The sequence below is a fragment of the Polyodon spathula genome, chromosome 1, assembly GCF_017654505.1.
Source record: "Polyodon spathula isolate WHYD16114869_AA chromosome 1, ASM1765450v1, whole genome shotgun sequence".
Taxonomy (NCBI): Eukaryota; Metazoa; Chordata; class Actinopteri; order Acipenseriformes; family Polyodontidae; genus Polyodon; species Polyodon spathula.
Window position 1 is genome coordinate 13,582,592 of NC_054534.1, and position 25,521 is coordinate 13,608,112.

General features: G+C 35.5%; 1 protein-coding gene across 6 annotated transcripts in view; it reads left to right on the top strand.

Moving 5' to 3' along the window:
- The window catches only part of ctif (CBP80/20-dependent translation initiation factor), a 153,847-nt gene that overhangs the window by 84,942 nt on the left and 43,384 nt on the right, over positions 1-25,521 (top strand). For all 6 annotated transcript variants that reach the window (XM_041247598.1, XM_041247608.1, XM_041247627.1 and 3 more), the window contains 2 exons: positions 19,455-19,941; positions 20,684-20,983. In XM_041247598.1, the coding sequence (XP_041103532.1) occupies positions 19,455-19,941; positions 20,684-20,983 (787 nt within the window). The remainder of the gene's footprint in view (positions 1-19,454; positions 19,942-20,683; positions 20,984-25,521) is intronic.

The following is a 25,521-nucleotide window of genomic DNA, read 5'->3' on the forward strand; positions in this document are numbered from 1 at the left end:
TTGACTAGGTAGTGGATGAGAAACTAAAAAGAAACCGCTGCTTTTTTTACTTTTGATTTTATAAAATATTTTGGGTTCTTGATGCCCTTATAACTGTCAAGCAAACCGTTAGTACTCAACACTGATCAAAGCACACTGTTACATGCACTTAAGGGTAAAAGCAGTGGATTGTGGGATCTGTAGTCATAAAAACACTTGTTTGACTTGAATGTATCTGGCAAACCTTGTTTTTGTTTTTCAGGTGTGTTTATATAATTTGAAGCTGACAATTTGTGTTTTTAATTGGTGTTTGAGGTCATGAAAGCATTGGTCACTCACGTGCGCTTAAAGCAAAGTTGATGGTCGCAGAAACAATTGGGTGCACCGTCGAGCCATGTACTGTGATTATCCTAGTTGAAATTCATTTGTAATATTGCACTCTTTCATTTAAGAAGCATCAGATAATGCAGCTCATCGTGTGTTTGACGATTTTTCACAGAAACATGAGTCTGGTCATTGGAAAGACCCTTCGTTACTGGGATTCTGTAGTTGTAAACTACTACATCTCCTGGGGCGAGATTTTCAAAACTTTTAATCTGGGTAACAGTGATCTGGATTTTGTAATCCTGTATTTTGTGATCAAGATTACTTTTATCTGGATCATTTTGGTTTGGTTTTTCAGAAAATGTCGCTGACCGTCATCCTACAGGGTGCTTGCTTCAACACAATTTTCTGTAGTTATAAAAATGTAAATCGGAATACATAAACTTGAAATGAGTTATGTTTAAAGGGCTAGCTTGAAGGTCAACAATTTAAATTCAGTAAGCCATACCACACACATGTGCGTCTAGATTCTGTTTTTTGTTTTTTTGTTATGTTGCGGTTTCAAAGAGCGAAACATGAACAAGAGCCAGCAGTGTAAAGAAAACGCACTGGGTGTTGCTATGCAAGTTTCTGTGTCATAGAGGGCGTACAGTCCCCAGCCAAATAGTGGATTGTGGTGACAACAATTATGGGCTCCATTGAAATGGAACCATAAATTTCAGATACAGGAAAAGCAGATGTTCAAGACTGCTTACAAAGAGAAAATGATAGCCCTTCTAAGATTGTGTGGACCCACTTCATGCAACACAAGAGGCAAATGATGATGAAGAGCCTTTTCACTGCCACAATGCTGGAAAGTCTGGTGTTGTAGTATGCTTAGTAATGTGGCAAATATTCGTGAAATGTAAAACTCTGTTTTCCTGAAACAGTAAATGGCTGCATACATTAATACATAATCTAATGGCTTCTGAAACAAACAAACAAAAAACTAGTAAGATGGAAATCTTTGTTGACCTTGCATTACCATTTAATAGAAAAAAGCTTCAATATTAAGTGTATGAAATTCCCCAGTTGTGTGAACTAAGGTATTCTGCTTATAAAGATTCACTGTGTTTATGTTTCTCTTTCAGTCACCACAGCCTGGTGGCTTTTTAAAATTCAAAAGTTTAAAGGAACTCTGGCCTCAATAGAGCTCTCATACAGTCCTTATGTCTTGGAGATGACACATATTTCTGAGAGCTGTATTGAGGCCATTGGGATACTTTAAACTGCTGATTTTAACAAGTCAACAGGATCCGATGACTGAAACAGAAATGATGCAAAGTGATTCTGAAGAACAATACATTATTCAGATGGTTGTTCATTTTCTACTTATTTTTACACAGTCATTAATATTGCAAAAAAAAGGATATTAAAAAAAAACACTCTACAGTTGTTTATGTACAGCTGCATCAGCAGTATGAATTAAACTTTTTTTTTTCTCTTATACTTCTGTTAAAATAATATTTAAACACTGAACTTGTGGCAAATGTGAACTATACAGCAACACAGTCCACTGGAAACCAGTCAGTGTGCAGCAGAGCTCAAAAGCCCCTGCTGCAGCTCTGCTGGAGTATGTTGAGTAAAAATATGTATGTTATTACTAGAGAGGGGACTCCAACTTCTTTCATACCATGTAATAATAAATGCACAGATTCAAATGTAATTAGTAGTGTCTGTGTTTCTATGCCAAGATACTATGTCTTATCAAATGTGTTTTTACTCAATTGTTTGAAAGCAAGCAAAATTAATTGCCTTCCCTTTGGTGGTTATTTCTGTTATTTATTGGGAATATTACATTAGACGGACAAAATTTAAGCCTAAATGTGTTTTAATGTTAATATTTTGCCTAAAATACCTGTACGTTATTGTACCATTAACTACAACACTTGCCAAAAAAAAAAAAAACATACTGAAAAACGCCACCTGCATTGCTTTTTTTTTTTTTTTTTAATGGGTTGTCAACAATTTTTTTTTTCTTTTTTTACAGTACACCTACAATTGTTTTTTTTTCATGTTGGAAATTGAAGACCAGTAGAGATTTTATAAAAGAAAGTAATACAATGAATAGCAGTAGGACTGTGCCACATGAGCTGGTGTATAGTCAATAAAGGCAGCACATTATACCGCTCAAGCTTTACTTACTTTCAGAGTAACATAATGGTTAACATTAAGAGCCTGTGCTTGAGCATTCTTGTTAATGATTTTCAATTAATTTGTTCATGTCAAATCTCTCTCCAGAGTGTAAGAAGTACCCCCTCCTCCTCCTCCTCCTCCTCCTCCAGTAGGCCAGCTTTTGGGTTAACAGTGCACTGGTGTGATGAGTGGAATGCAGCTGAGAGATATGCTGCAGGTAGCAATGAACAGGTCATGTTTGTGTGTTTATAGGAAGATAAGGAGTTGTTTGCCCTCCTGGCAGAAATTGCCTTTGACCTTTAACCACCTGCCGTGTGGCTGGCATCTGCTCAGGTGCTGGGCTTGGCACTGTAGAAGTGGGATTGGCAGGTGCTGCTAGACTTGCAGTTTTGTTTTACCTTGTTTCCCAGCCAAGGAGACCACACAAGACTTGATTTGAAGACTGGTTAATGGTTGGGTTTAAGAAACTACTTAAAAAAAAAAACTGTTCAGTGCATTACTGACAAAATATGCTGTAATGGAACATATTAAGCCAACTTTTTATGTTAAGGTGTTGAAACTATCCTCAGTCACTTAAATCGTGTTTGATAAATTACAGTATACTGGTAGATTCTATATTTGACCTTGTGAATTAAACAGCAGGTCAATGCTGTTCTCATGCTGTCTTAGCAATTCCACAAAGTTTGATGTATATTTTATATAAACAAAAGTGCCCATTAACAGGTCTTTTAATTAATGATTTGCTTATTGCACCAATGCCAACGTGCTGTGCCACATTTGCAGGGGTCTTGCAACACTAACTTTGTGGCTGTGCCATGTAATGTTTAGTGAAACACAATTATATTGTAATACAACTAACTGACATAAATCTTTCACATTTTTCTGTATACATAAAGTCTAGTTACCAAATTGAGCTTGACAAAAGTATGTGGATCATCAAAATCTTTATTTTGAACTCCCAATAAGAGCAGGTAATTCTAGTTTTTGGAGACATTGGCATAAATTTGAACTACAACTTAACGTATGTTTCAAATCAGGTGTCCAATTGTATTAAAAAGGTAATAGATTTAGTATTTAGTGAGTGCTTGATTTTATACATTAACAGTACAGTCAGCCAGATACACGTCAGTCGTGTTTTACCATCCTTGTATTGAGAATAAAATCAGTTCCCATTTTATATATATATGTGTGTGTGTGTGTAACAGTTTAATGCACTCACCCGTCACACTCGATTTCCAACTCAGTCACCAGTTTTCTGATATAAAGCCCATCTCTTCAATGTTACAGTTTATCAGAATATCCGTCACAGCCCATGTGTTGTTTTTTTTTTTTTTTTTTTTTTTTTTTTTTTTTTTTTTTAATTCTCTCTAATGTGAAATCAGTCTGTCTTGTATTGTGCAATTACTTACTGGTTACCGCATTGCTATGTTTTCTTAAAAATTCTCAGTTTATAATATGAAAAATAAAGAAAATATAGACAGATGCACTTAAGTTTTTCATGTATTTCTATAATAAAGCCAAACTGTTTCTCATTTTAAAAAATACAGCAGCCCCTCTCAACTTCCCAAGCCTTTCTATAATAAACTGGAGACACAAATCTGGTGTTTTACAAGATTAAAAAAAAAAAAATGCTCTGACACCAGGTCAAACATAATAGGTTAATCAACCATATAACTTAAAACAATACCTAAGCAAAGTACATTGCTAACATATTTAAATGAATACAAAAACTACTTTCACTTTCATGTTCCAATCAGATGCTGTACAATTCCCAGCTAAATCTAGCGAAATTAAAGTGATTTCCAATACTATTTATCATAAAACTATATGTAAAATGGTAATATTCCAGAGTAGGTTATGAAGGCTTTATTTTGCTCCACTGAATTAACTATAAAGCAGAGGATATTAAAACTTAACTTTTTCATGTGTGTATTTCAGGCAGAAACAGTACAAAAGTAGACATCGCTTATGGTTTTTATTTATTTATTTATTTTATCCCTGCTATTATTTCTTCCTAATAAACAAAGTGGCAAGTGACATATTCTTTTTTAAGCTGTGCACACAAGTGAGAACTGTCAAATCTAACTTACTCTTTGTGGAAAAGGGGGCGTTGCACAAAGAAAAAAAACCACCATTTTGTTTTTCGTTTCTTACTCTCCTCATAACAGAAAATAGGATCAGAACAAAACAAAACGTTGATCACTATACATAACATTTCCCTTGCTAGTTTGGCCAGTGTCTGGAAAGTGTGAAGCATTTTTGAGTTATGTGCATTACCTGCATCTGTATACCCTGATTCAGACTTGCTTGCCAAGTCTGAAGCATCACTTTATTGATGTTGTGTTAATACCACACATTGCTTGCCATTTTAGACACAGACGTGGATATTTGCCTTCGTATTAATGGGCAACAATGTTTGTAAGAGTATTCAGATAGTTTCTTCGCACTAAAGAAAATAGTATTACTCCATTCCGCTGTTTTCATATCACACTAACACTAAGCTAAATGGGCGGAGATTTGTCACGCATGCCAAAATGAAATCTCATCAGAATGAAAGCTGGAGAATATGCTGACTTGTTCCTGATTAGCTTGCCACAAAAAAAAACAAAAACAAAAACACTTGTTACAAATACCCTGTAGATATCAGCGGCATTACAAGCTTGCATATCAGCAATTTCAGCTTTTGTAATGAAGGACAGCTGACGCTCGACGTGCCAAAAGGAAGGCTCTCGCGGGCCACCAATTGAGGAACCCTGATGTACTGTATCACAGTTAATGTGTGGTCTCTAGTGTTATTTTCTGAAACCTATCGTTCTGAATTACATATAGTACTTTACCAACAAAACCATGCAGGACATCTAAATGGAAGCCTGCTTATTTTAAAACACAGTCCTTTCGGATATATATTTTTAATATTGTACCTTTGTGTTCCCTGAAAGAAAGAAATGGCTGCCATTCTGCCATCTTTGAGGGAATATACTTGTTTTGTAGAATCTCTGAGGTCATGCAACGCCATTTTGAAAATTGGAAGTATACAATCAACATGCTTTTGCGTAACAATTTGATGCTGTTTTTATTTTGATGTATTTCTTTTTTCTTTTTTTTTTTTTTTTTTAAAGATTCTCTTAACTGCTTCAACATTTGGCTGTAATAGAGGTTATGCAAGGGCTATTAATATGTTAAGAGTTTGCAGTGCATGCTTTACCAGTTAGACCTACATGAACACTCAGCCTATTGATTAATAGCTGATTTGGCTTAGCTTTCTGGACATAATCAAGTGTCATGAGTTGTTTTTTTTTTTGCTCACAGCCACTGTTTGTCCTGCTATCAAGCCAGAAAAGGGTGCTCTAAATTGATGAATGTAGACAGTGTGTGTCTGCTGTGATTCTAACCTTTTGTGTGCAATTTCTACAAAAAAATGTAGCAGCATGTGGAGGGGTGGAGAAGCATGCTAAACCCACTCATGGGGAAGGCTCACACAAGCCTGTGGCACCTTTTACTTTCTGAGATGAAGGAAAAGCCTGACCTCCCACTAGAAGTGAATATAATCACATTACTTAGCTTCTGTACATGCAGAAACCCATAAACACTTTCTGGAGACTGAACCTTTTATAATAGCAGTGTTTTAAAGCCCATTTCCTTGCAAAGCTGGAGTACTGTATCTTACAACACAAAATAGCACTAACTAAATTTGAGCACTTTAGTTAAGCCACAGTTAAACAATTACCAGTGGTTGTAAATAGTCTTGAAATATTTTGATTTAAACCAGGCACGTGGATGCATATTTGATTAGGACATTCTTAAGTTATAAGATTTAGACCAAAGAATTTTTAGGAACATAACTTTGTAAAGCCTGTCTTGCTTTTGGTACCCCAGATCCATAAATTGGATAACTTTCATGTCCCGCTGCTTGCAAAGTTTGTACTAATTAAATATAGGGCAGTTACATCACCATGTGTTAGTGAGAGTCTCCTTAAGAAGACCACATTTTAATGAATCTAAATCCAGATAGTTTTTAGTCTGAGCAAGTGTTCTTCATGCAAGATCACTAGTTTGTTTGCATCAATGTGGCTCCAAGTTCTTAAAACTGTTTGTAAATGTTACATAGTATCTCTACATGGAGAAAATCAAAGTATAAATTTCAAGAAACAGAACAGAACCTTAATCAGACTGCTATTTTTAAGTCCTTACTGGGACAGACAAGGCCCATTGTCTTTTGTGCCTGTTTTCTGAAGCCTATACAGACAAGAGATGCTAAATATAAGTATAGGAACTCGTATATAGCATACTTACTTTTTATATCTTGCCAACTATGTCATTGTGATGAAATGTCTAAAGAGAGCATCCGAATCTAGGTCATAGTGATCTACATCTTCATATTGGAAGAGAACTGGTTTACTTTGGTGCAGTAACATTTCTTAAAAGAGGTTGAACATGATAAACATCTTTGTAGAACACGCCATATGAGAGAAGCTTTTTTTTTACGCACACACACACACACATATATATATATATTATATATATATATATATATATATATATATATATATATATATATATATATATATACATATATACACACACATATATATTAAGTCAAAGCCAGCTGTCCTACATGTGTGTGTGTGTTGATCTTGACCTTGCTGTGGATTACTGTAATTTCTACAGTATTATCATGGTCAGCGCTAAACGGCCGTCCATTTCACTTAAGGACAAACTGTACATTATTGCAGAAATCTTAAAGGGACGAAAGCAGTCAGAATTATGTTGTCAAAGAGCTCAAGTTTAAAAAGCAGCAGTCGCTGTCGCAGTCGTTAAAGGCCCTGTCCTCACTGGAGCAAAAAATTAGTTCAAAACCTATTTACCTGAACCCTGGCCCAACAGTGTTAGCGTGTCCAGATTGCCGTAATGAAAAAACACTTTGCTGGATGACTATCCCAGAAACCACTATAATGTATACTTTTTCCACCAAATGTTGTTTATTTTCATTGAACACAGGAGCAGAATAGAGGAGCTACGAGTAAGTGCCTAAGTAATCAAAAGGGGAATAATTCATATGGGGGAGAAAAAAAAAAAACAGGCCATAGTAAACAAAATAGATGGGCATTTGGACAAAGGGAAAATCTGGCTGGATAAGACATTCTTTAATTTAATTAAAAGTCAAAATAAAGACCTTTAACTTGTTAATATGTGATGTAATCTAAGAGCATTTAAAAAGTGTTTTGGACACATTAAGTTTTGTGTACTACAGTACATCAGCATATCTGACTGCCGATGGAATATGACAAGAGTAAATCCGCCTGTATTTTAATGCAAGCTTGTCTTTTCTTTATTCTCATCTCATGTAACCAGGGGGATTATGGCAATTTACTACCGCAAAACACTAGGGGATATCGGAGGATACTGTGTAACCAGACTCGAACACGGTTCACTTCCAGATTACAGTTAAACCAGTTTATGTAACCCAGTTATGCTGACAGCCACGTTCGAGACTAGCTCCTGAGTAGGTTTCGATTGTTGAACTCAGTTATGAACCGTGTTTAATGTGGATGCAAATAGATTTAAGCACTTTTTAACAGGTTTTGAACCCTTAACTCGGTTCTAAATTGCTAATGTGGCCAGGGCCTAAAAGACTTCTTAAAATAGCATACAGGCAGTGTTTACTGTACTTGAACTGTATTGACTTTTATATTATTTTTATTATCATTTTTATTATTTCTATAATGTATTATTACTGTACTGTATTTTTTTAAATTAATTTGTTTATTTCACTAATTACAGTACAGTATTATTCAATACATTAATTACATGTTTTTTTGTTATTTTTCTAACAGCTTGGAGCTTTATCCAAGGCAACATAGAATTACTGTATTAAATAATTAAAACACAGAATGTTACATACTGTATAGTAATGTACAGTACTAGTTACATTACATTGTTTTATATTGTTTCTTCTGTAATAAACCTTTATACTACATACATTGCATATGTACATTAATCCATTAGTGCTTTACTAGGTTTTGATTTTTGTGCTGATTTGGCGGGTAAGTGCATGTATCTGGTTATTACATACCTCGGTTATAACATACTGTTTTTACAGTCCCAAGGCAGTACGTTGTTTCACTGTATATATTATATTAGCTCAAAGAGCCAGCTGTCCAATGTTACGATATGTTCTGCATATCTTTCTCAAAGGAGCCTGTGTTTGAATCAAAACATTGAAGGTATTTATAGGTGTTTGACCGCATGACAACTACTTGTTATTGTTTATATTCAAATCCGTGATTTATTCTTATGTGACGTAATGGTGTTCTATTAATTGTGACATCATTTTTACTTATGTCTTTAAATCTTTAACTCTAATTAGCATTATTTTATATAAACTTACATTTATATTATCATACAGTGATTGATATGGTCTCCCCAGCGTATCAGCATGCACAACTTTTGAATTAATTTTTGTTATTTAATTATTTTTAACTTTTATATATTTATTGGAATTAATTAGTTCATTCTTTTCTGTTGAGTCCCTCTGGCATAATCATGTTCATTGATTTATCCTTTTACTTTCTTTTATTCTTCTATATGTTGCATTGTCTAATTTTAGCTGTTCTAATATTATAAACTTTACATCATTTATGGTTCATTCATTTTTTTTTATTTCTAATTAATGAAAGGTGGTTCTGAATTATTTTATATAAAGTTGTTCCAGTCTCTACAACATATTTTATTTCATAACATTTTTCACAGACTAGTCCATAAACAACATTGCTATTTTTACAGTAGGTATTAGTTTTTAGTGAATATGTGTTTTTATATGTTCTTAAGTGTAATTATATTTTTACTTTTGTCCATGTATTTACACACTTTACATGTACTAGTGCAAGTATTTGTAGAACCTCTTCTGTTAATTATTCTTTTATGTTTACTGTGAACTAAAATATCACCTAAATTAGCTTCTCTTTTGAATGCTACAACTGGGGCCTTAAATACTTTTTTTCATTTTTTCTGAATTAGGTAGAATCCGCAAGTGTTTCCAAACTATCTTAGAAATATTGGGCAAAAGTTTAGAGTAAGTCATTACTAATGAGACTCTTGACTTTTTTTTTTATCTCTTTTTATAATCTAGTAGATCATCTCTTTTTAGTCTATCCACTTAACTCCATCTCTATTTTTTCTTTGCATCCTCTTTTTTTAAGATTTGTTTTTAATACATTTCTTTGTTTTACATAGTCACTTTGTTTTGAGCGTATTCTTAATATTCTTATTCCTAGATCCTTTGGGTTTGCCCTTTTAGTGTGTATTGGATGTGCAGAGGACATGTGTAAATACTGGTGCATGTCAGTAGGTTTACAGAAGAGGTCAGTCTCAATTGAACCACCTTCAAGTTTCACTACTGTATCTAAAAATTATATTTCTTTTCTTGTCCATCAAAGGTCCAAGATTCTTCTCCATGTGTCCAACCCCAAAAATATAAACTACAAACCAAATGTACTCTAAAGGTTCGCTTTCTGATTTTCTAAGATCTTTTTCCACCAAGCATGTCGCGTGAAAGCGTCAGTCCATCGTATTTTGACGTTCTCTAGTTGCTTTCACACCAAAGGTGTCCGTGAATTTGAAGCGTTGTAACTGAACAAAACATTTCCTTAAAGTACATAGGCACGTGTATATATCGTTTTCTTGTGTTTTTTATGTATTTTATACTAGAAAAGCCTCGTAGACCTCTATAGTGTTCTACAGTTTTGAAGGAGTTAAAGACTCCACAGCCATTTGTACATTATTCATTATTGCTTGAGCAATAATAATAATAATTGTTATATACAGATATTTTATATTGAGTGTAATAATTTCAGAAACATCAGCAATTTTAAAATAGATACAGTATTGAAAGCAAGAACTAAGAAATGGTTTATTTTGGACCACACATGAGAAACTACTTTTTTGCACAGGGTGAAGTAACAGTATTTATTTCTGCTTGATGTTGTCAATTGTTCGTATTATGTATGACTCACTGCTGTATTTAATTAATTTACTGTACATCAACTCAAAGTCCAAATAAATACTTTAACTTACGTTACTTGTAGTTGTTATCATTACTGTTGTTAGTTTAGCCGCTATGGAACCGCTGTATTCTTCAGTCAACCCATGAATGCATTTTACAAGCAGTGCACACGGTTAAGAAGCCATTATTACTTTTAAAAGTAAAGTCAAAAAGGCTGTGTATAAACTTATCTCCAGTAGAAAAATATCGAGTCACAAAAATATTTGTCTGGGTCGTGTCAGTTAAAATTAAAGTTTCATCATTCTGCACTGTGCTTGTTCTGACTCATTTGCATTTAGATAACAAAAACAGAGATCTAAAGACTCTTTTGAGAGTTATGCTTTATCCTAATTGGAAAGCAGAGATTCGATTTGCATTTTACAAAACAGTGTACATGGAGGGAATATCAAATATACCCTACTGGGTGGTTACAATACAGTGCAAAGTGTGTTCACTGCACAACTTTTAGCAGTGATTACTGGGTTCAAGCAATTAGTTTTATGCTCTGAATAGCACCAGGTGTTAATCATGGGTCCATTGATCTGATTGGTGGCAACCAGAGCACTTTACAAGATCTAAATCATTTAACCAAACTCTAATCAGATGTTTTTAAAAAGCACACCCTGGGCATCCTAATCACACTAAAATGTATATCTTTAGCATGTTATCCCCTCTGGGGCCAAAGCAGACCCAGACAGAAAGGGGAAATGAGAATAAAAAAAAAAAAAACTAGCTAGTAGAGAGGGTGTCTATTAAAGATATGAATGACTCTATCAAGTGCCTATGCTTGATGTGTTGAATGAATGTAATAGAAAAAGTGAGGTTGAATGGTACTTCTTACTAGGTCTCTGATGTCATTTTGACTATTCTGTTCACTGCATTATTTATTTAATCCCAAAGAAAATGAAAATCCACACCTTTAGAATATGGGGAAAAGTAGATAAAGAGGTTCTTTTCTGTTGTGATCAACAGGATATGTCATACAAGTGTAAGCTTGAAAAAGTAGACAAAGCTTACTTTATATAAAATAACGACCAAAATCAAGGTTTTTAGATGTCCTGGGGAGAATTAACAGTAAAGGTGAATTCAGAAGCAGTTTTGTGGCTTTTTAACCCTGTAATAACCAAATGGTTAACATACAACACAGTACTTAGTCACCGTCTTTTGTGTATTGTGTTTACAATACAGGTTTAAAATCCAACATTTTCATAGTCAAGACTTTTTTTTTGCCAACTAATGTCTGGTACACAAAACTGACAAACTAAAAAGACTAGTTACATAAATAAATTAAATAAATATTATAGGGTTAACCTGTGGTCCATTTTGTATTAAATGAATTGGAAGTACATTGTAATATATGAAGTGCATATACAGAGAGAGAGAGGGTGATAAAGCTGTGTAGTTTATCAGTACTTTACTAGCAACCTGAAACTGTGCCCACGAGGTTGGCTGTTTTTGTAAGCGTGCATATGTTTTGAATTTAGCCGACATGTCAACTAGTATGGAACTAGTCTTGATTTACAGGAATGTGCTCTTACAGCACAGCCTCTATTCAGGAAACATTCCCTTTTTTTCTCGCAAAAATGATACTTATTTTCTGGAGAGCTTTATTCTAGCATTTCATCCATTTGATTTATTTCTACACTGCTTGGAATTTTTATACCAATTGTCGAGATCAGGTTTGTCCCTCTGCATTCCTTGTCATTAAATGTATAACTTTTGTATGTGTTCAGATAAATAGAAAGATACTTATAAATATAGAAAGGCAGTTTAATTGCTAGTATACATCTGGACTAGAGGGTGCTCTATTTCTCTAACTTCCAAAGATAGCTAATCCTGTGAGGGTGTTATTGCTTTTGAACTGCATGATATGTGTTGTTTTTTTTTTTTTTTCCTAATAAAACCGCATAACCTGTTAGACAAAACATTTACAAAGATTCCATTTATAGTTGTCAGTTTCACTTGTAGAGTAATCTAATATTAAATGAATTTAAGACCTTATTTTACTTTCACGGTATAAAAACAGAAGCTTAGTTGCAGGAGCAGTTAAAATACTGTTATTGAGAGTTTCATACAATTTAATAGTTATAATCGTCTCCTGAATTAGCTTAAGGACGTGCATGCATTAAAATAAGGCACCTTTCTACTATATACTAAAATGTACAATCCATCAATTTTAACCATGTGTTTACTGTAACTGACTTTCTTTTATTGGTCACTTGCTATCAGAAAGGCAAGTCCCTAAGGAGACAGCTCTGTTTTGTTATTGTAAGCTATTGCCAGAGTAGCCTTCCACATTCTACATTAGTCAACAAAATCGGACACATTTTTATAAATATTTTTTCAATCAATATATGAGGTCTTGGTATAAGGAATGGTCATTTACTGTATAATGGTAGATGAGTAAGGGATGTTTTGGATCAGTTGCAGTGAGTTTTAGAAATGACTGCTCCATCATCAGTAACATTGCACTTCCAGATGTACATTAATGTTGACTTCCAATTTGTATATCCAGCAATTCACAGCACTTGACATGCAGACTTGTACGTGCTTTTATGATTGAGTTTGCCTGCATTGTTTCCTTTCATGCATGCATCTGTTTATATTTGTATTTTTTTCTACCTCACTGAGTATGCATGAATTTGCATGTGTCTGTCTGCGTGTTTCCAGTTCCATATGTAAGGCAGGCAAACAACCTTTGCTTTAATTACTCCCCCTGCATTTGTGGCTGACAACTGTAATCCCATTCAATGAAAATCAGGAAGCAAAACCATTACAGCTGCTTGAAAAGAAGAAACAAAAGGCAAATGTGAGGATCCTTTAAGAGGTTTTACAACTAGGCTTTAAATGGTTTGAAAAGAGTCTGACTGGTTAAAGATCTGGAGGTATTATTTCAATCCCCTAAATGCTCCGGGAATTATAAAAAACAAAACAAAAAAAAACACAGGACGTGGTGGTGTTGGTGGGGAAACTCATTCTCAGTGAGAGAGTAGATGTACAGCACACCCTGTTGGGGTCCAAGCCTTTGTTCGTTATATCGAGGGGTTCATTATAGTGAAAAGGCAATGAAAATGAACGGTAAACTGTTGAGTAAGTTAATGATGAGATGAGAGTGAATAAAAGTAGAATTACATGTACCTATTAGTCTCATGAATGCAGTATTCTGCTTTTATCTAATTCGTGAAAGAATTAAGACGCAGTAGAAAAAGCAAAAATCCCGAATTGAAGCTGAACTTCTATTTAAAATCAATCTGACATGATTCGTTTTGAAGTGCACCAAATCTTAATCCAACATGCAAGAATCTCAGATTGATCTTTTACTCCACATCAATCCGACATGAAAAGTTTGACATGAAAGAGAAGTTATTCAGATCCTTGGTTTTTTTTTTTTTTTTTTTGTTATTTATTTAATCAATTTTGCATTGCCGCGTGGTTGCTGAACAAGCCAAAAAACAGTGCTTTTTGACAACCTATATTCATGGCAGAGCTATGCGTGCGTTACTCTTTTTTTTTTTTCAAACGATCAATATAGTTTCCAGATTTGTTGCAACATAAAATGATGTTCATTTCAGAGGCATAGTTACATACACATTCTTAAGACAAAACAGTTGACTTCACTGTGAGGTGGCATCACGTGCGTACAGACTGAGATGTTGACACTGTGTGTATATTGTAAGAAGAATCCTTCATGCAGTAAGAATGAGCCTTCAGTCGATTCAGGGCCTAACTCGATATTTATTAACTAATACATGATCAAAGATAATCTGCCAATGTTAAACTAACAATTAACAGGTCGCTGTGGAACTATTCTGTCTCTGTTTATTCGCTTCTCTCTCTGCTTCACAACAACAACAAACACTCCCCTTGTTTTTAGACCCAGCTAGTCCCACCTCGTCCAATCACCAGCAGCTCCTGTGGTCCATGCCTGTCCCCCATAGGCTGTTCGACCGATGTGACACACAGCCACTCCTACTCCAAGTGTTCCTGCACTTCACAGACCTCACATTATCTTTTTTATTATTATTATTGGGGTCTAGGGGCCAGGTTCATTATAGCCGAAAATGACGGTATTATCGAATATCGCGATGTTTTTATATTATCGTCACGGTATGAAAATTACAGTATCGGCACAACCTTATTTACATTACTACAGAATTGATATTTTTAAAGGAGCCAGCTCCATCAATGCACCTCAATCCTGTCCTGATTAATTTCAATCCAGTTCATTTAAACTTTGACCTATTGTGAACCCTCTGTGCTCTGCTGGTACGTAATTACTACATTAAACCAATGAACCACTTAGCAATACTTGACTTGCCACTGCACTTTCATAGACATTTATCATAAACATTTAAATACCTTGTCGTGACGCTCAATATGAGAAAATGGTTACCCAGATAAATTTTGCAATAACATCAGCTATAGTGCCCTTGGTTACCCATTGGGGTCCAATCCTTCCCTATCATTTAGTGCCTAGTAGACAAGTTTCTTTACTCTTACATGAACAGTTTTTCCACAACAGCATTGCAGTGAAGCCAGCTAACTTCCTAATCACATTGGTCTATTGGTTATATGGTTATTTTATGAATGCATTACTGGAACAAGACTTCTGATGTGCAACACTGAATCCCCTCTCATTCCCAGAAAGCTGAGTATCTGAGTGTATTTGAATGACAAACAGATTGAATTCCTTATTAGTCCATTTCAGGACTAACTATTAAAATATATGACCAACAGTTACTCTTTGCTGAAACAAAGTGCAGTACTGCGTTACACACATTAATATTCTGTCCATAGTAATTTGAATGCAGCATCATACAGTATTAAATCATTTTAGATAGTAATAGAAAAAGGTTTTATCTTTAGCAGGTCTCTTACCGGTCTCTATTATTAAAAATGCTTACATGGCACCAGAGTGGTATGTATATCTTCATGTGCGGTTCCAAAGATAAAGTCAAATGGCTTTGGAAAAGTAGACATCAGAAAGTGTCTGAGATTGACAGCAATTAAGATAACTTTGACGGCAAGACCTCTGTGACTAAATGTCTTACTTAATGTCTTGTTATTTTTAATTGACTTTTGTATAATTTACAGTTTCAATCATCACATCAGTCGGACTTTTTAAAACTCAAAAGTTTAAAGCAACCTAGTAGCCTCGGTCAAGCTCTAGTGGATGTAAGACAATCTACCACATGTGTGTCGTATTTCTTACTGATGTATTTCTATTAACCACTAGAGGCAGTGTGTAGCAGGGGATTAGGCCTCTGGGTACACCGAATGTACTTCAGAGCTCTATTGAAGCCATGGGGTTGCTTTAAACTTTTAAAAAGTCGCCATAGTTTGAAAGCAAACTGAGTTAGTATCATGTTTTGGTTTAATTCAAAATCAAAGTGGTCCTAAACAAGAAAATGAGTGTTGTACATTAGTTAACATACATTTCATACCCCTACCAAGTTCTTCTTTAAAGCATCAGATTGCAGCCTGAGCGAGGCAATTTGTTTTTTACACAGTTTAACAGAATATTAAACAGACATATTGAATAGATACACAGCTTTGAGTAATCGCCTGACGTCATTTGAAGCCTCTGTATATTCATCGTTTAGTTTTGGTTCAGAAGAATATAACTGCACTGCTTTTTGATTTTTATTGATCATTCATGAGATAAATAGAAGAGGGCAAGTACCTGTACTGTTGCTTTCTGTAGACACTTTGTATTATTTTACTTTAGCAGGTAAGGCTTTTTTTTCTTCCACAATTTTTGGTTAGCTGTTTTTAAATTAATCCATACCTTCACACATTTTTTTCGCTATTTCTTTTGAAGGTACTGTACTGTATTTTGAGCTGAAGTACTGTAGGGTCAGTACATTTTAATCTTTTTGGCAGTGTCAATATAGTTGTGTAATTGGGATTATTAAACATTAGCAGAAGCTAAAGTGCACCTAAACTGTCCTCCACATCTCATTGCAGACACTATTGATGTTCACTTAACTGTTGTTGGAACACGTAAATATCTGTCTCTGTCTTGTTTAGTTTAAGCCTAAGTGCCTGCAAGCATTGTTTTTTTTTTAAAAGGTTAACATTAAAGGCTTCTGACTGACTATTGGGAAAACATTCTTAAGGGCCATGACGCCATGGTTAGGCCAGTCGATAAGGTACCATCTGCATGAAAGATGTTCCCCGGGATTGATGGGAAGGGTCAGAGGTCACTAACATGCATGAAGTTGTTGAATACCTTGCTCAGGCGTTTAGGATGTCTTATTTTAGGCTTGTCAGTCTAAAGTTCAAACTTGTAAATAAAAGTGTTTAACTTTAAAGTGATGAGAATTCCTTTGGGTTTTTACAGTAGCCTGGTGGGACGGTACATCGACTGATCAACTGGTACAGCAAGTGCTTTCTCCTGTAGCACAAATCAAGAGCAGCTGGTCAGCAACTTCACATAGGAAAATACACTACCACACATGTTTGGAACAGCTTAGAAAGCCTTATGATAGGCCATCTGTCTGACACCAAATGCAACTTTATTTAGGTGTCTATTATATCATTCACTCACAATACATGTTTAATAGCAAAGCTGTAATTCAGTATTCACTTCTCGACTAGTTAATGCACAGCCGCTCTCTGTTGCTTTCACAGTTAGTAACTAGTCTAGAACTCGCAGCACAATTTAAAAAGAAAAAAGCTTTTTGTATGTACAGAATACTGTATTTGACAGTGCATTAATTTACATTTGATCTTTGCATTCTAGAGAAAGAATGGAGATGGGGCAGAAGGACAGAGTGGGGTGTGTACACTTTCAGAGGGGACTCATTTCATATACAGTATCTTAAATACCATCACTGACATGGGACTAGCAAGACCCAGCCCCTACTTAAAAACACACAATACAAATTCCTTAATGTATTATTTAGAGGTTTCATATATCTAGAATTATCCTGTCCTATTGTGATGAGAGTAAAGGACATTCTTTATTTCAAATTAGTATCAGCATCATTAGGGCATTTTCGTCAAGGGGTGACATTCTATATTTATTCCATGAAATTAATTCAAACTCTGACAGTAAGCACTTAAAAAAGTAATAATAATGTTTAGAAATGCTTAACAGATCTGTTTATATGAAGGTCCTCTTTTTAGCACAGGCTAGCTATATCAGAATTGGATTGGGGTTTGTCCGATAAGGACAGCAGTCACATGCAGACTAAACGGAGGATGGATTTTCTACTATTTTACTTCCCTTTTATTGAATAGATTTTTCATTATCATTTTCAATAGGCATGTACTAACAATGAATAATAAAATCTAGTTTTGATCAATGATCGTTGCAGTTGACATAAATGCCTACTAGTATATATTATTTCTGGTAAAACACTGGTATTTGTTTTGCCAGACAAGAATAAGTCGCCAAGCCTCGACAAGCATAAAATACCAAGTAATACCATAACAAATGCAATGGTGACGGCACATTTGCTTTGTGATTGAAAAGGATTGTCCAGCTTTCAAAGCCAGAACTATTGCTCTTTGTTTATGCACTAAATACATTCAGAATACAATTAGGAAGTAGATTGAGATTTTAGTGAAATTTGATCAATCGTGCCACACATTATTGCACACGTTATTCCAGGTGACTTCTATTATCTCTGGTATCAGGATGGTCTTATAGGGACAAAGGGGTATCATTCAAATTTCACACTGCCTTTGCTGAATGAAACACTTAATTTAGAAAAGCTGGGCCACGACAGCTTGCTACCCGCATGAGAGTGCATGCAGGCCTCTGAGCTATTTCATCAAGTTTTCCTTTTGAACAGCACTTCGATAGATGTGCACAGCAACAGAGTGATTGTGCTGCTGGAATAGGTTTCCTCTCTGTTATTGCAACTCAGAAGAACATGCGTTGGACAGGCATGAATTGTTGACCTTGCCTTATAACCAGGTGTTTTTGCATGAAATTTTAATGCGTGCCAGAGGAATCTATTGAGGTTATTGTCACTGCTATTTCAAACAATGCAGCATAAATAATAAAACATGTTCAGTTATTTAAGCAGGCAGTACAGGTGATTACTGTTCTGCAGAATAATCATAATTATCATAATTTAACTATTTTTTGTTACGTTTTGGGTCCCCGTATGATTTTAAAGTGGTTGCAGTACTGCATCATCATCATCATATTAATAATAATAATATTAACAACAATATATATATATTTTTTAAAGTCCTTAACTACAGGACTTAAGTGGTACACTTCCAGACCTTAATGAAGATGATGAGAGTGAGTTTGGTTGTTTGTTACAGTAACAATAGCACTGTAGTGCCACGCGATTTGGGGTAGAACTGCTCTTTGAGACATGCTGCTTCAAGAGTTTGCAGCTTGATTGGTCTTTGGGGCTTCACCGGTAATGACTTTTGGGTTCATGCAAAGCTTTTAACAAGAGACATTGGATTATAATACGCTGCAAAAAAAGGCTCATCCTTTTGGTCACACAAGGCATATGAAATTCAGAGATAGACTGCTCTGCAACAGACCTTGCTTAAGGAACTGGAAGTACTTTCTTGCAGTTATTTTAAATGAGGCTACACTGAAGACATGATTGTGACATCAGCTACGTTTTGGCTAATCCTGTTTATGAGGTGTTAAGTGTTGACACGCATGGAAGAAGTGAGTACAGGTCTTGTGAGTTCTACCCATGGTGACCAGTTAATTTTTTTTTTTTTTTTTTTTTTTTTTACAACACTCAAAGAAAAGAAGCTTGTCTCCATTTTGACACCGGGCTAAAACAAAGTACCCTATAGAATGCCAATAGAATGCTCCCTAGGAACTTGCAAGCATTAGCCTTTCAGTACTGGAAGAGAGCTGCTGTTGCTTTTTAGAGGCCTTCTATGAACTGTGGGTGCTAGGTTCACGTGTTGTGCTGTTGGTAAATGACACCTGCTCTTCTTGTAGGAAACAACAGAGACTTCCAGGTGGAAACAAAGCCCAGCACCCTCAACAGCAGCAGCCACCACAGCAACAGCAACAACAGCTGCAGCACCAAGAGTATCCACAGAGCAACACTAAACACAACCGGGAGCATCCCCGGCCATACCAGGGACAGGCCTCACACCCTTCAGGGAGACAGGGCTCCTCGCACCATGGCTATAGCCAGAACCGCCGCTGGCACCACAACCAGAAGCACCAGCCAGCGCCCGGTTGTGGTAGTGAAAAGGACACCCCCAACAGAAACACCAAAGACTCTGAGAATGTGAGGACAGAGGAGCTCCCCTCGGCTGGCCTGTGGACTAAGCCGGAAGCCGAGTTGGACAACAGCCAACCAGAGGGGTCTGCCCCGGCAAACTCGGAGGTGAAACGCAAGAGCAGCCTCACAGACGGACACAAAGTCAACTTGCTTCAGTCTTCCAAAGAGAGGCTGCGAAGAAGGCTAAAACAAAAGGTATTTCCACTGTTAGGTCTTATTTTTTATTTTTTCAAATAAATAAGTGGTCTCTCCTTGTTTTGCTCTCTGCTGACATAGGAAGGGGACCGTATGAAATGTTTAATGTCATCGTGGGCTATTGTGAGTTTACTGTGTTTGTTAAATATCAGATAAACCATATAGCATTGTACAAAGTGGTTAAAAAAGTTATATGTAACAAGATATTTTGAAAAGGATAGGGAAACCCTTCAGATTGTGGCTCTATTTAGTTAATGCAATGACACTTGCATGCATCGGCTACAGCGCCCCCTATATCCAAATGGTGGTTGTCCTGGAACTTTCATTCCTGTCACATGGCACCACCATGATATTGTTCCAAAGCAGGTGTGCAAAGGGGTCAACTGAACTTTTTACTGTCATGTTAGTGTAAACCACATTGATGGAGAAAAGCTAACTTACTGGGTAAAACATGCTTTAGGATGACAAAAAACAACCTAAGATATCCTCCAATTATAACCCACGACTCCCATCTTTTACCCTTTCCAAAGAAAAAAAAAAAAAAAAAAAAATCCATTGTGACATCACCAGCTCTCAACCTAACACTTATTTTAGCAGTTGCTCTTTCATACCAGTGGGTATGAAATGAACATGACTAGAATAAAAAATGTGCTGCTTTCTGTCCGGTTTAGCACACTTTTATACCAAACCTTTTTTTAAAATGTTTCTTTCATTCATGCCTTGTCTGCTGTAACGATCACAGGATGAAGTCTTGGTGGAGACCACCAACCCTCAGAAAAACCGCATGGACAAGCTGATCGAGATCCTGAACAGCATGCGGAACAACAGCAGTGGCGTGGACTCCAAGCTCACTACGTTCATGGAGGAGGCCCAGAACTCAACCAACTCGGAGGAAATGCTGTCCGAGATCGTCAAGACCATCTACCAAAAGGCTGCCACGGACCGCAGCTTTGCTTCTACCGCCGCCAAACTCTGCGACAAGATGGCCCTGTTCATGGTGGAGGGGACCAAGTTCAGGAGTCTGCTGCTCAATATGCTGCAGGTATTTTAACTGGTCTACTTGTGTTATGTGGGGGAAATTAGGTCAAGATATGCATAAATGCTAAATACAGCGGATAGCTTCTATTCCATGTTCTTGTAGCCACTTGTGATCCATGAGAAAATATTGTGCCAGGTTTTTCCCAAGACTAATTCCCTGTAGTAAGCCAAAAATGACTTCCATATTTAAGCTACATTTTGGCATGACCATTAACCTTCCACCCTATGCACAGCATCTCAAAAGACATGCTCTAAAAATTGTTTTTGCATAATAACAGCTGTGTTCATTCTTGTTCTATAACTAGACATAGACAACAAACCACTGTACTTTTTTTTTTTTTTTTTTTTTTTTTTCAAGCAGACTACTTTCTTCATACAATATTGAACCAGCCATCCCTATGGTCTACACCAGCTGCCAAGTTTAATAACTGCTATTCATTTTATATTCTGTTTTATAAAAGCAAACATAACAAGAGAGTGACATTCACTGCTGTCACAATATTATGGTATTTTAAATGAGTCTCTGGTTACAGTAGGTGTGCATTTGTATTGAAAAATGAACAGCCTGGGTAAAGGATAGGGAATAAATAAGAGAAGAGCTGACCTCTAAGATAATCCGTTTGGGGACCCTGGATGCCGTTGGTGATTACTTTATGATATCTAGTGTTGCTCCTTGGCAGAGCAGATGTTGATACCTTTTGTAAGCAGTGGGACCTGAGTGTCATCTCACATAATGCATGCACGGAAGAGGCTAGAGAGATGTAAACAACCAACACGATTTTTCAAGTCTCTATGGTTTAAGTACATTTTGGCCACCGTGCCTGACTAAATGTCAAGATAGCTGTGTGTGACATTTTTCAGAATGCAGATTGCAGATATGATAGTGTATATAATGGCTGGACAGACAGCTGATGGGCAGATTACGATAGGTAGACGTATACTAAAATAACATGTATGCATATTGCTGTCGATAGATAGATTTGTGCTGTTTGATTCACAAAAGGATTGGTTATGATTTTAATAATTTATGGTAGCCTTAGGCAGTGTGGTTTTATCATATCCCATAGACACCTCCTAAGATATGCTGTTTCATACCATACAGAGCTTACATTCAATTTTGCTCGGTGTATTCATGTTTGCCTCAAACTGATTGTGCTCTTTCGATTTTTCATTGCTGTACGTACCAGAGCATAGCATTATGGTCCAGGGTTTCTTTGACCAAAAAGAATTGAAAAATCCACCAATGAGCTCATATTTTTGCTACTCTCTTTTATGTAGCTCTTAAATGCAAATCACTTTTTTGAATATTTATTTTGCTATTGAATCTCTTATCTAGGCACCAACAACAGTGCTAGTTTATTGAGCCACCACTGTTACTCTACCACCGATATATAGTTAACCATTTCTGATGCTAACTTCTCAGCGTTATGGAAACTTTGCTGCCTTCACTTTGACCTGTTACCTACATGTAATATGCCATATTGTGATAATGAGACTTTTTAGTTTCTGTGAAGACTAAATGCTTACTGACATCATATGTGTCATGTGATTCTCTGAGTGTTTCAATCATGGGTACCATACAAGACAAACTGACCCTTTTTTGGTAGTAAAGTGGCCACCTCCACACTGTGTGAGACACTGGGTGGGTTTGTTTATAATGCTATTTTCTGAACTATTTTTTACGATATTATATATATATATATAATATATATATATATATATTATATATATATATATATATATATATATACACATGTGGAGAATGTCAGATAAGCTGAAATAAAACACAACACTGTATCAGTTTATCAAATAACAAGAAATGACGGTAAGAAACCTCAGATATTTACCACTTGACAAATGTTGAATGCTAAACTGTGTATTGTGGTATCTTTCTTTTCAATAGCTGTAATACGCTGCATGTAACGTACAACAGGTCACAGGTCCACTTTTAATGTGAATGTGGCCTCTAATGTGAACTATTGATCAGAAACATCTCAAACCACTCCATTGCAATATGTGCTGATATGTCTGCTGGACACAATGGTAACAAAGCTCTGTACTTGTTTTAATTGATTGTGGTATTTACAGCTATGGCCAAAAGTTTAAGATCACCTAGAATTTTAGGAATGAAACTTAATTTAAAAAAAAAATCAAACATAGGTACATAATTTAGGTCTTTCATGTAACATCATGTAATCGAAGAAACTACAAACTGCAAAAGTCTACTGGAAGCCATAATAGTAATCAGCCTTCTCATTTCCAGCCAGCGGCTGGTTAAATTGCCCTCTACTGTGCCAGATGAGCCGCCTCAAATAGTTATTTCAAAAGGAAGAAAAAAAACTAGTTTTTGCAGTGCTCATAAGCTCCAGTAAATAGTATTCAAAATGTTTATTTTCTTCCAGTAAAATAGCGTCTGTTTCCACAATTCATTATGTATGTAACTTGAGTAAAACATTCCTTCTCTGAGAGCATTTCGTTTCTGGGCTTCTGTTTCCATGGACACCATGAACTGACCAATCAGTTTCAAGCTTACAAGTGATGTTGTTGGTGATAAAGGCTGAATTGTACAAGCGTATTAAACTTGTTCCAGTAACTGTAGAGCAGAGTTATGACCAGGGATCCTAGGAATCACTGTGCTGCGGAATAACACAGATTTTCAGTGGTAACACAGGAAAATGCAGATTTTCTGTTTTCGAAGATTCTTTAGTTTTACACTTGCAGGGGCAAAAAACATGCAAGGCATTTTTTGTTTGTTTGATAACCAAATAAATACACGTATCATATATAAACATTAACACAGGCAACTTTGCTTTAAATTTACATAAACATACCTGTCTAATAAAACTGCTTCTGTAATTCAAGTTCCGTTTACTTCCGTATTCAGAGCTGTTCAGAGATGCTGGAAACAAAAAATCAACCCTAAAGATCAGGGCAACGAGTTTGGCAAGGACGAGTTTCACATCGAAATGCTAGCCATAATTATAGGCAACCAGGCCTGTCCAGCATTTTTATACATTACCCTAAGCATGCTGGGATGTTATTTGCTTAATTAACACATGTGTGGAAGGCCTTGCTTTCAATATACTTGTTGTCCCTCATTTACCCAGGTGTTTCCATTCTTTTGTCCACTATCTGTAGATACACAGTATAAAATCTAGGTATTAATGAATGGGTTAACTCTGCATTTGCTTTCACACTTGAAACTTTTCACTCCTACGCATTCACCACCTGTATAGTTGCTCATCGATCTGAGTGTCTCTCCTGGCAACACGTTCTGGCAAAATTGAGCTACAACAGTATTACATTGAAAGTCTTAGAGTGTGTACAATCTACATTAATAAACCATTTGTATGTGTAATTTGTACACCAAAGTGATTTTCCATTTCAACATTACTCTTTTCCATTTGAAGTAGTTTCTATGTTTTTCCATTTCATATACCTATAGCTTGATATTTATGTACTGGACTTCTACTTTCACAACTGCGTTGTTCAAGTAAATGCCAATACACTGTTTATTGTTATTTGTGTTTATTTTAATCAAGCAACAGTTAACAGAATAATAAATAAATAAATAAATAGAAGAAATAAAATAATTAAACTTACTGGTGAAATGGATTTAATGTTTACAGAAAATGGAACAGAAACGAACTTCTGAAAACCATGAAATCAACAGTGTTTGTTCAACTCGGTAGTTAATGAGAGACAGCGACATGGGAAAGTATTTTTACTCAGAATCTTGGAAGACTAAAAATAAATGTAAGGACTGGCTGGTTCCGTGAAAATCTTTAGGAACTTAATGTGTCACTAAATGTAAAGGACTGGCTGGTTCCGTGAAAATCTTTATGTGTCCTGTTAGGTTTTATATATATATATATATATATATATATATATATATATATATATATATATATATATATATATATATATATATATATATATATATATAAATGCAAAGGAAAAAATGGAATACATGAAAAAAATAGAAAAAAAATACAGCTTATGGCTTACCTTTCTGTATTCAAATTTACTACCAATTAACACTGCTTATTTTTAATTTAGAAATTGCTTCACATTGTCTCACTTGGTATTATGCTATCTATATAATGTGACATTGTATTTTTTGTTTTATTTTTATATTTTTTCTTGAAACTAATCATATCAGTTTCCAAAGATTTTGTTTTAAATGTGGTATAAGAACAGTACAGTTAATGCTGAGGCATGTGTTCGCCTTTTCACTGCTCTTTAGTCAGAAAGTCAGGTATTGTTCTCTTGTTGGACTTACCTGATATAGTGACAGGAGGGATTTGGACTGACAGCAAAGATTTTATGCCACCATACAAAGTAACTGAGTCCACGTGTGTGCTATGAAACCTACCTGTAAAGACGTGCGTTTTTGGAAAATATTGTTAATAAGGAAATATAAGTAATATAAAGCTTCATGATATAAACCAAAAAAAACAACAAATAATATTTTATGCAACATTTAAAACATCTTGCACTGAAAACCGGTTTCAATGTTCAACACTACAGCCTGAATTACTT